The sequence below is a fragment of the Vicugna pacos genome, chromosome 10, assembly GCF_048564905.1.
Source record: "Vicugna pacos chromosome 10, VicPac4, whole genome shotgun sequence".
In the NCBI taxonomy this organism is placed as follows: domain Eukaryota; kingdom Metazoa; phylum Chordata; class Mammalia; order Artiodactyla; family Camelidae; genus Vicugna; species Vicugna pacos.
In genome coordinates, this window is record NC_132996.1 from 33,942,004 (window position 1) to 33,953,301 (window position 11,298).

At 38.6% G+C, this 11,298-nt stretch overlaps 1 protein-coding gene across 4 annotated transcripts in view; it reads right to left on the reverse strand.

The window, feature by feature from the left end:
• Positions 1-5,972: 5,972 nt before the first annotated feature.
• ZBED5 (zinc finger BED-type containing 5) overlaps positions 5,973-11,298 on the reverse strand; it is an 83,608-nt gene continuing 78,282 nt past the window's right edge. For 2 of the 4 annotated variants that reach the window (XM_072969507.1, XM_031681199.2), the window contains 2 exons: positions 9,328-9,442; positions 5,973-8,260 (listed from right to left, as the gene is read on the reverse strand). In XM_072969507.1, the coding sequence (XP_072825608.1) occupies positions 6,040-8,124 (2,085 nt within the window). In that variant the 5' untranslated portion in view covers positions 8,125-8,260; positions 9,328-9,442 and the 3' untranslated portion in view covers positions 5,973-6,039. Of the gene's footprint in view, positions 8,298-9,327; positions 9,443-11,070; positions 11,291-11,298 lie in introns of those variants that run through there. The other 2 variants (XM_006203532.4, XM_031681198.2) reach the window with 2 other exon arrangements.

Genomic DNA, 11,298 nt, shown 5'->3' on the forward strand with positions numbered 1-11,298 from the left:
ATTTTTATCCCACCAGAGTCTTCAAAAAAATTAAAGAAAAAATGAACAGATTTGTTTTCAAGGTTAATTTCTAATTTGAATTATATAGTTGATTCTTAACTAGCCCTGCCTAAGCTACTAAGTAAAATTCACTTATTATCAAGTTGTCCCACTAAGAGAAATGGCATTTGATAATATCTAATGATGTCATATATGTACTGATTTAGTTTCTGGTCTATAAAATATTACCAGCAGCAGACTTTTGAAGGGTAACACTACGGTAGATGGTGGAATAACGAGATCAGGCTTAGTTTTTTTGAGAAGGCCCTCATCATTGCAGCTGAATTTACCAATCTATCCTAGTTTTATATTGCTTTCCTTTTAGGCCACTGTATTAGTTAAGATGATTTTGCCTATGGTAATAGAAAACCCAATGTAAATGGTCTTGGACAATAAGGGTTTTATTGGCCTAGGTAACAAAAAAAATTAGTCAGTAAAGTCAGTGATCAAGTGTGGTTCAGGCAGGGCTCTGGTTTAATTTCTGGTATTTTGGCTGTGCCCTCCTCTCTGCATTGGTTTTATCCCCATGCTGGTAGCTAGAGAGCTGCAGCGATTCCAGGCCTGCCAAGGACACAGGACATTTATCTCTTCCTTAAGAGTGAGGAAACATCTTTTGTCAAAGCCCATATTAATACTGCCTTTGCTTTTCACTTGCCTGTATTGGGTCACATGCTACTTCTGGGCCAATTCCTGTGGCCAGAGGAATACTAAGCCTTAATAGGCTTACAGCCAGGTTCATTGAACAGTTTTTGTAAGGCCAATGGCATTACACTCACCAGCGTCTTTCAGACGGAGTACTGTTGCCTAAGAACAGATCATGAAATAATCTTTGAGTCCTCATCATTTAAAAAATTAAACATATTTTGGAATTATACTACACATATGAGAGATTAGCGCTATTTCATGAAACTTTGGTGCTCACACATACATATACCTGGATCATAATGTAAAATTTGTTTCCTATTGTGAATTGGGCTCAAAAAACATTTGAAAGCTATTATCTTAGACAAAACAAGTCTATTCCTAAAGCTAGAGTGGGGTCAGCTTTTATTTAAATATATGGATCATGTAGGGGAAAGTGGATACCTGAAAGCAAATCAGAGTACAGTTTGGGAAAGAAAAATAGATGCTGAGATCAGTCAACAATTTCCCCTGCAACCTGCCTGATGCTTGAGTTATTCTTTAATCTACACTAGGTTCCAATATAGCCATAACAAAACATATTTTAGTTTTTCCAATGTTTTCTAAATTTCAAAGTACATCTCCCTTCCAAAAAAGCACTTCATTCCTTCCATCCACTAAGTATCCATGATGGGGCAATTTATAAATTTTATAATTTGGTTGCTGGGAAACATGGTAAAAGACTCATTTTAAAGCTTGGCTTCTAAGAAAAAAAAAACTCACAAATCTCAAATAACTGAGCACATCTTATTATCACCCAATCTATGTTTGGGTTAAAATTTTTATCTTATTTGACAAGAACATTAGAGCTCATTCTAGTTCAACCCCTTTCATTTGATAACTGAAAAACTAAGGTCAAGACAGGAGGATGAACTTATCTAAGACAGTTAATTAGTTGCAGAACACAAGTCTGTTGACAGTTGCTTTAGAATTCTTTCCATTGTACTAATTAACAGTGCAGTTATACCAACTTTAAAAAATGAAAGTAAACAACATGCGTAAGTTCCAAAGGCATTTAGATTTATAGAGCTGATACATTCTTTCAGGAGTTGTAGGTGAATTATATTTTGGAGAGTAAAATTGCGTTTTTAAGGAAACAGAGGAGCTTATTAAAGAAATGCTGCCTTGGGGAGTCAAAAAGATATCTGTACTCCCATATTCACAGCAGTATTATTCACAGTAGCCAAAATATGCATATAACCCAAATGTCCACTGATGGATGAATGGATAAACAAAATGTGTGTATATATATACACACACATATATATATACATTGGAGTATTATTCATCCTTAAAAAGAAAGGAAATTCTGACACACGCTATAACATGGATGAACCTAGAAGACATGCCGAGTGAAATAAGCCAGACATAAAAGGACAAATGATGTATGATTGATTTCACTATGAGGTCCCTAGGGTATCCAAATTCATAGAGACAGAAAGTAAGAATGATGAGTGTCAGGGACTAACGGAGGGAGTGGGGGTTAGTGTTTAATGGGGACAGAGTTTCAGTCTGGGAAGATGAAAAAGTTCTGGAGATGGATGGTGGTGATGATTGTACAACACTGTGAATGTCCTTAATGCCACTGAACCATCTTCTTAAAAGTGGTAAAAATAGTAAGTTTTGGGTTATGTCTTCCTACAATTAAAAAAAAAAAACTATACAGAGTGAAAAAAAATGCTGCTTTTGAAGTCTGAAAGGTAAAGAATATTTGCTGCCTTATCTGTTTAAGTGAGGCCAAAGATTTTAAAGCTAATTCTCATAACATTATAGTATGAATTGTATTTCACCTTAATACTTTACTTTTTAAGCTAGGGGATTCAATTCACTGAGGACTGTTAGTATGATTAGAAATTTGCTAAGTTCTATGAATAATCCAAAAGAAGTCTTAGCTCTAAGAGATTACAATTGTGTATTTATGTATGTGTGGTACTAGGGCAAGACTGGAAACACAGGAAACAATCCTGATTAAGAAATGAAAGCAATTTCAATTATAATTGACCTTTGCACAACATGGGGGTCAGGGAAGCCAATCCTTCATGAGGATTCATATATAACTTATGGTGCAGCCCTCCTCTGCAGACGTAACTAACCACAGATGCTATAAATACGGTATAACTTACTATTGAAAAAATCTGGGTACGAGTGGACCCATGCAGTTCAAACCTGTGTTGTTCAAGGGTCAACTGTACTTGAAATATAGGGATTAAAAGTAACAAAGCCCATATGACATTGTACATTAACTATATCTCAAAACAAAAATACCAAAGTGATGAAAAGAGGTTCTTGATAACACCATCTTAACACAGACCCAGTCATCCCTGAAGCTACTGCAAACATTGATCAGTAAGTACACTTTCTGACTTGAGTAAGCTTGATTTGGGTTAGTATAAATTACAGTTGAGAACTCTGACTAATACAAGAAACATTTGTGGTTAATATTTTTAAGGAAAATATGAATCCAATTAAATTAATTTCAGAAAAAGCAAAAAAAAAAAAGGCGGGAAAGTCCTTTTGGAATGGAAATGTTATGGGAGATTTATTGCTTCAGGAATAGGAAGGGTAGCTGTCATTTGAGGTTGCTGTATTGTTTAGCCCCCAAATATCTCGAGCACTAAGCAGAATGCCACCCACTTCTTCCTTTAGAGTTGTTTTCTCTTTTGTGCGATGGGGTTTTCAGGTTTCCCTCTAGTTCCAGACGGAGCTTCTAGTATCTGGAGACTTAAGGAGTAATGGCAGGCTAACCAAAGGGCTTTAGAGGTACAATAGAAAGGGAATTTGACAGTGCTCAAGACTTTCTTTGCTTGGGTTTTACTTAAGGAAGGCTGATTCTGAAGCATAGGTAGAGTTTAAACATAAAGGAAAAGAATCTTCTCTCGGGATTCAGTCACAGTAACCACAGTAGGTTAGGGTAATACAGAAGTTGCTGTCTGGAGCTAGACTTAACCATCATCCAGCAGGTATGAGACCCACCTTTCGGTGCTAAAAGTCTATTCTCACTAGCCATACATGGTACCCATAGGTTAGTCCTGATAGGTTATAGAACAGGTATGCAGTTGCCATTAAGAACCATTAAAGAGGTCTAGTAGCAGTTAGTGGCCCCAGTCAATAGACTTGGGTTTAAATGCAGAAGAGTAGATTCTCAGAGGAAGTGGTTAGGGGTAAAGGACTAGAAAGCAAGAGAGGTCTTGTATTTCAAGAGGTGATATCCTGGACAGATGACCTAAGCAGAAGCTCTGTTTCAGCAATCACATAGGGAGTCTGGTTATCAAACTTGAGGTATGAGCCAGATGTAGACATTAAGGCTTTGTACCTACTTCTCAAACTTGGGTAGACTTAATTCCAGGATTAGCTGACAAAAAGTACTGCATGTATGAGTACGTGTGATGAATCTTTTTGGAGAAATAATTTTACTTGGTAGCAATTTAATCCCTATTTTACATATTTTTATATTAAAACAGTCGTACTTTGAAGTAGATGGTTATTTTGGATGAACTTAGAGAAGAAAACAGAGGATTTCAAAGAAATGTTCACATTTTAGTAGGGAGTTTTAGCTATACTCCCAAGTCATTGATACTCTTAGAAAAATCTGAAAGGCAAAGATGGCATAAAATACCATCAGAAAAGACCCACTTTAAACTAAGTTCTGCTATTTATTGTGTGACTTTGCGCAAATTCAAAAATTACCTAGTTCCATGATTGTTATAAAGATTATTGATGACATACAAGCATCTAGTAGGGTAACTGGCAAATAGGTGCTTAATAATGTGACAAAGGAGAAAAAAACCTGGACTAAAAATACTTAATCTTGCAGCGTCAGATTAGGTCAGGTCCTACAGCCTTGAGATCTGCTGAGTTTCCACAGAGAATAAAAACTCAGACTGGAAGTTTGACTGTGGAGTAAAGTTTAACTGGGACATGGTTGGATATGGCAAGGAACTAATACACGTCACTTAATCTATTCCTGACCATCTGACCACCCATTGTTAGAGGAGTTTTGTATACATACTCGTTTCATCTTAGTAACTCTTCAAAGGCAGCATAATTACAATTTTACAAACGAGATAACTGAGGTTCAGGAAGGCTCGAACTGTCTAAAGTTGATTAGCTAGTTAAGTAGTACAGCAGGTACTGGAACCTAGTTATCCTACCACATTCTGCCGTAGGGAGGGGAGGTATTCCTCCCTAAAACGGGGCATAGTTTTGAATAAGTGAGATTAAATAAATAATGGCTATCTCTAGTAGCTCTTGGCTATAGGAGTAACAGAAAACTTAACAATGTTAGTGAGCTGCGTTGTGTGATGTGACATGCTAAGAGGAGACCAGAGGCAGGACAGTCAGTCAGAAATCTTTTGCAGGATTCTAAGAATGAACTGATAGAGGTTTCAAGTCTAATCATCTTCAAGTACGGTAAAGCCTCATTAGACTATAGTATACGGAATTTGCAATAATCTATATAGGAACTGAGAAACAGAGAGAATCTGAAAATGTTCTTTATACTCTCTCCCCAGTAGTTCAGCTCCAATCAGATCTCTGACATCCCTCAGTGACTTCTGCCTAACAGCCACATTAAATTCTAATAGAATAACGGAGCCCAAAACACAAAGAGTAGCATTCTACACACGAGAACATAGAAATATAAGCTAACATGTCCTATCCAATTTTTTGTTGGTTCACATTTACCAACACTTTTTCCTTTACTTAGCACCTACTTTAGTAAGATCTTCTGCCAGATAAATGAGACACAGAGCTAGATAAGACCAGTTAACAGCTCAGTCCAGTACCACTGGAAATTTTGAGATCACCAAGCAGTTCACAGTTGAGACATACACAAAAAATAGAGCCAAACAGAAAGATATAGAGAATGACAGGATCTAAGATTAACTAAGTCAAAGGGCTGAAAAGCAAACAGGAGTTTGTCAGGAAGCAAGGTGAAGAAACAATTTTTTGAGACCTGAAAACGTGATACAGTCAGATATGTTCAGGCAAGAAGTTCCCTGTGATTGGAGGGTGGGCGTGGCCAGAAAGATTGGCAGTGATGAGATCCTGAAAAGGTAGTCATGCTAAGAAACTGGGACTTTATCTTGTGAATCAATATTTCCCATAATCATGACCTGGAACCCTTTGAAATTACAATGTGATGAAGAAACACCAACAGTAACACAAGTTCACATTTTTGATTCTTTACCTTTCTTAAAATCGAAGAGGTATATACTTGAATCATTTTATTTAAAACCTCAAAATACCAGTGGTGAAGCAAATCATTTTTTATTTTCATCTTATATTTGGTTATCAAGAGGCATGCAGAACCCTCCAATTTTAATGAGAACAGTGTTTTTGTGTCTTTTTATCACATATCCGCTTAATATTAGGTGTGATGTTGCTAAGTCGGATCCGCATATGAGGTGCAGCATCAAGTCTTTTCCTGTATTTCGTTTTTGTTGCAGCATAATAGGAAAATCCTGTTTCACACAGGTGCATTGTAGCAAAAGGAAGCAGTACACGAACGGCACGCCTCGCAACGCTTGGATACTCCTGAATTAGGCTACTCCAAAAATCATTAAGTGAAAGTTCACTGAAATTTTGCTTCACCTGGGAATCAGATGTTAAATCAATCAGGCTCTCATAGTCCCGTGCCACTAATGAGGCTGGTTTAACAGTTACTGTAAATGGATTTCTAACCCAAGCATTATTATCATTTGTTACAGGAAAATATTTTAACAGAGTAGAGCGCAAACCCCTTAGGTGCTGCACAATGGCACTGCAAATATCTTTATCAACTGTAGAATTAATTTCAGTCAAAAAGTCACTGAGTGTAGGAAAACAATCAAAGTTTTCTTCTTCTACAGATGAGGCCCAAAATTCTAATTTTCTTAACAATGATGACATTTTATCAAATACTGTAAAAACTGTCACATTTTTCCCTTGCATCGACAGATTAACCTCATTTAATTTAGTAAAAATATCTGCAAGATATGCAAGTCTTAGCAGCCATGATGAATTTGTTAAACAATCAGAAAGTCGAAAAGCAGAATCCATGAAAACCAATAGTTCACGACGAAGCTCAAAAAGTCTTACAAGAACTTTACCTCGGGAAAGCCACCTCACCTCTGTATTTAGAAGCAGTGCTGTATGCTGGGCACCCATTTCTTCACATAAAATTTTTAGTAGTCTGGACTGATGTGGCCGAGCTTTAATATAATTGATGATTTGGACTGCCTGATCGAGCACATTTTTCAGAGACGTAGGCATTATTTTAACTGCAAGTGCATGTCTATATAATAGGCAGTGACTACTGGTGCTTTCGGGAGCCACATATTTTATCAAGGTGACAGCCTCGGCAATTTTCCCGTCCATTGCCCTAGAAGCATCACTACAAACATCAACACATTTTTCCCATTCAATTTCATGTTTTTGCATAAAACTGTTGATGCAGTTGAAAATTTCGTCACCAGTGGCATTACTCTGCAAAGACTCACATAAGAGTAGGTCTTCCTCAATAGACTTATTAAACCTGTAACGAACAAACACAAGCAGCACAGCAAGTCCTGAAACATCAGCTGATTCATCTAGCTGCAGTGAAAACCCATCACAAATCTTCAGTCTACAAACAAGCTCTTCTTCAATGTCAGCAGCTAGATCCTTAATTCGACGTGCAACAGTACTGTTTGACAGCTGTACTGCATCTATTTTTTTACTATACTGTTCGTCAAACATCCGCATCACGACATCTTTCGCGCAAGGCTTGATAAGCAATTCTCCAATAGTATGAGCCTCTCCGCTCAGGGCTATGTGGTAACTTACATTGTATGATGCTTCTGTAGCACTTTCATTATCTGTATTGACAATTTTAGGTGCTGGGGGTTTACTATTTTCAGGTGAATCAAGATGTTGCTTGAAAAAGCTAATATCTTTGTCTTTATATGCAGCATGTTTAGTTTCCAAATGTCTTCGAAGCTTACTAGGGGCCAAAGAGCTATTTGATAGAATTTTCTTACATAACACACACTGAGCATGAGGTGCATCTCTATTTCCAAAGTAAGTAAATCCAAAAGACAAGTAACTTTCATCATATTTTCTTCTTTTTGGTTTCTTACTAAATGTTGTTATTTTGTTGGAATTGGACATAAATTTGACCCTGGAAAGCTCACCTTCTGAATTTTTAGAAACTGAAGGCTGCAACTGCTCATCTTCACTTTGTAATATTCCAACCTTTCGATCATTTGATTCAGACACAATTTGATAACAAAAAGATTCTACTTCTTGTTTAAGACTTCCTTGTTTCAGCAACAGATCCATAGGCAATGTGTTTGTGGTACAAAACATGGTTAATTTAGAGTAAACATTGAGTATCACAAATGTGTTGAAATTATAAGACAGGACACATAGAAGATGAGCAATCATCAAAGAGATGATACAGAGCAACTCATCAGTTAATTTGTAAGTGCTGCCTATGCATCAAGGCGCAGATGGAACATCACACGTTCGTGTATCAGGTGATCTCTCATTCGACTTCCTGGTGCTCTCAGGTATGGCACTCCTTTTCGTAAAGGTAGATTATCACATAAAAATAAAAGCTATAGCAATGAGTTTAGTAGTCTTAAACTTATATTTTAAAATAAATTACAAAGAAAAAAACTACTGTTAGCATTGATCTTTTCCTCATAACACTTATAAACTTAGACAATATTAACATCCTGTAAAAGACAATTTGGGAACCACTGGGCTAAGAAATAATGAAGAGTTGATAAATGTATTTTGAAGGAAGGGACTTTGAGGGGCTGGCAAACTTTTCCTATAAAGATCATTTGGTAAATATTTTTTACTTTATGGGGACACATGGTCTCTGTTGCCACTACTCAAGTTTGTACTTGTGGCACAGCAGCAGCCATAGACAATACCTTAAAGAACGGGCCCAGCTGTATTCTAACTAATCTCTATTTACAAAAATAGGATGGGGCCATAATTTACCAACCCCTTTCATGGATACAGTATCCTGGAATCTCTTTTAGCTTTCTGGTGCCTACTGCCATTAGACACATTAATTGCTGACACTATTATACATCTGAAGGCTCCTTTCAGAGCTAGCAACTATTCTGAAGAGCTATGTCAAAAACACACATAGTTCAAAGTTTTGCAAGACACAGAATCCTGCTGCATCCTAAATACCATGTGTTAACATTGAAAAGTAAACTATAAACCAAAAGTTAGTTACTATTTCTCTGGACTTAAAATTACATAAATATTTACATTATCCAAAATAAGACCTATTCAAAGTAATGTACAGATTTTACTGATTACTCTGCATCCTATTATTCTTTACTGAAGGCTTAACAAAGACCTAAAGAAAACATAAACTCTCATTTTAATAGGTATATTCTTCATATAATAGCTTTTAAAAAGCATAATTAAATGCAACGGTAATGCAAATTTTACGACCGCTGAAGAGTACTGGCTTATAAGTTAAGGCATTCAAATTTAGTATCTATCTAAATAAAGCTACTTTTGATTTAAACTTTATCATTTGGCTACAGAGTAAGCACTGGGTTCTCATATTAGATACTGAATCAAAATGGTTTTCCTAGTAACAGCTAGAGAGTAAGATACCTGAAATGAGGAGCAGTCCCTTCTGTAGTCACACTCTCCACCTTGGCAGCTTGAAATGTAGATTCTTCGAAAAAATTAAATTAAGGGATAGGGTGGAAGGGGAGTAACCAAAAGCCTAGAATGAGAAAAATTAAAATTAGACACTGCAAAAGCAGAACTAAATATAAATCTCTCAGATGACCATTCCTTAACAATTTATTTTAGAGCCAGGTGGTACAAATGATTCTTCACCACAATGCAGATCTTAAGAGTGAAATAGAAGGTGCCTAGCATAGGAGAAATGCTAATATTTTTGTCCTGTTTAATATCCAGGTACTTTCATTGTTTTGAAATACTCCCCATCCACTGACTTCACAGAAAGACATTAAAAACTTTCAGAAACTAAACTTAACTTTTTACGGTACAGCCACACCTTAATGTCTCTAAAACTAACTAAGCATTCAAAGTAATCCAAAATGGAATTATACATGTAAATGTTATAAAAACTATGCCTTTTTGCTATAACCACCCTTGTCTCAATAACCAAGTTCCTAAGGTTACTAATGTTTGAGTGACCATTGTTTACTACGTGCCAGTTAACTGCTAAATCCTTTGTAGATTAGCTCATTTAATCCTCAAAACAAATCTGAGAGTCAGAGACTATCATTAATCGCTCCCTCCAGTAGGGATGAACAAATAGATGCAGAGAGGTTACGCCACCTGCTAAGTTAACACATCTGTGAAGAACTAAGAACAGAACTCAAAAAGTTCGCCTGCAGAGCCCACGTGCCTAGTACTGCTGTGTGCCCCTTAATACTCTTAACTCCCAAGCACTCAAAAAATCTGGTCCAGCAATTGGACGGTGCAGAGAAATGAACTACAAAGGATTACAACTGCCAGAAAGTCTAGGGTCTTAGACGGGAAGCAGCAGCAGCAAGCCCTAATTCTCCATTACTGGGAGCAAAAGAGATTGTCCTTCCACAGTCCAGAATGGAATCTAGCGACAGAGAATTTCATGGAGCCGTTTGCTGGGTGACCTCAAAGGTTAGGATCCCTCGCTTGCTGCCAGACAAGGACGCAACGGAGTAGGATGCTTTGTTTTCAGGAGGGGAAGGGGTCTCATCACCACCTCTTTAGAGGTGCTTCCCTGAATCTCTGGAGGACAAAGAGATTGCACTCTCTAAAGTTTCTATTCGCCTGCCTGAAGGGGGGGGGATCCTCATCTTTTGTCTCTTCCGGTTAAACTGACAGGTATCACAATCCATTCACCCCCACCCTCAGGAGGTTCCAGCTTTGAACAATACCCTTGGGGGCAGGAAGGCTGGGTAAGAGTGCAGTCCACTCAAAACGGCAGAAGTGGGCACGGACACCCAGTCCAGCACCTAAATGCTTCTTTAAACAGTCACCTCGTTGTGCGCCCGGGGCCAGCTATCCCTCGGCCTCTCCTTGTCACAGGTGCGAGCTGCCCGCAGCCCGCGACAGCTGGGGGCTGGCTTCCTGTCGGAGTCCACCCTCGCCTACGGAACTCCTCTCGCGTCCCCGGGCGGTCGCCTCAGCTAACAACCACAGGAAAACGTCTCAGCACCCGACACTATCTTTCTCCTTCATCTCCATCAGTGATGGAGAGAACGGTCTCGGCTGCGGCTGGGCTGCGGAGCAGCGCCGCGGGTCCCAGCGGAGCCTGAGGCCGCCATTTTACAAAGATCAAGGCAGCGGCCATTTCAGAGCGCACCACTCAGCCGCCGCGGCGGCTCTGGTCCTCACCTTCACCGAGGCCTGAACAGGGTCAAGAGCCAGTCGTCGCGGACTGGAGGGGGGTAGGAGGGAGAAAGGAAGGGGGGAAATGAAAAACAAAACAGAGGAAAGAAGGATTCGGGGACAGGGTGATGCTCTCGGCTCAGGGATATCGCCTATGCCACCTCCATAGCCATCCGATTCGCGGCTGGCGCGGTCGCTTGTCTGAAGATAAATTTAGCACTCTGGGGCACCCGA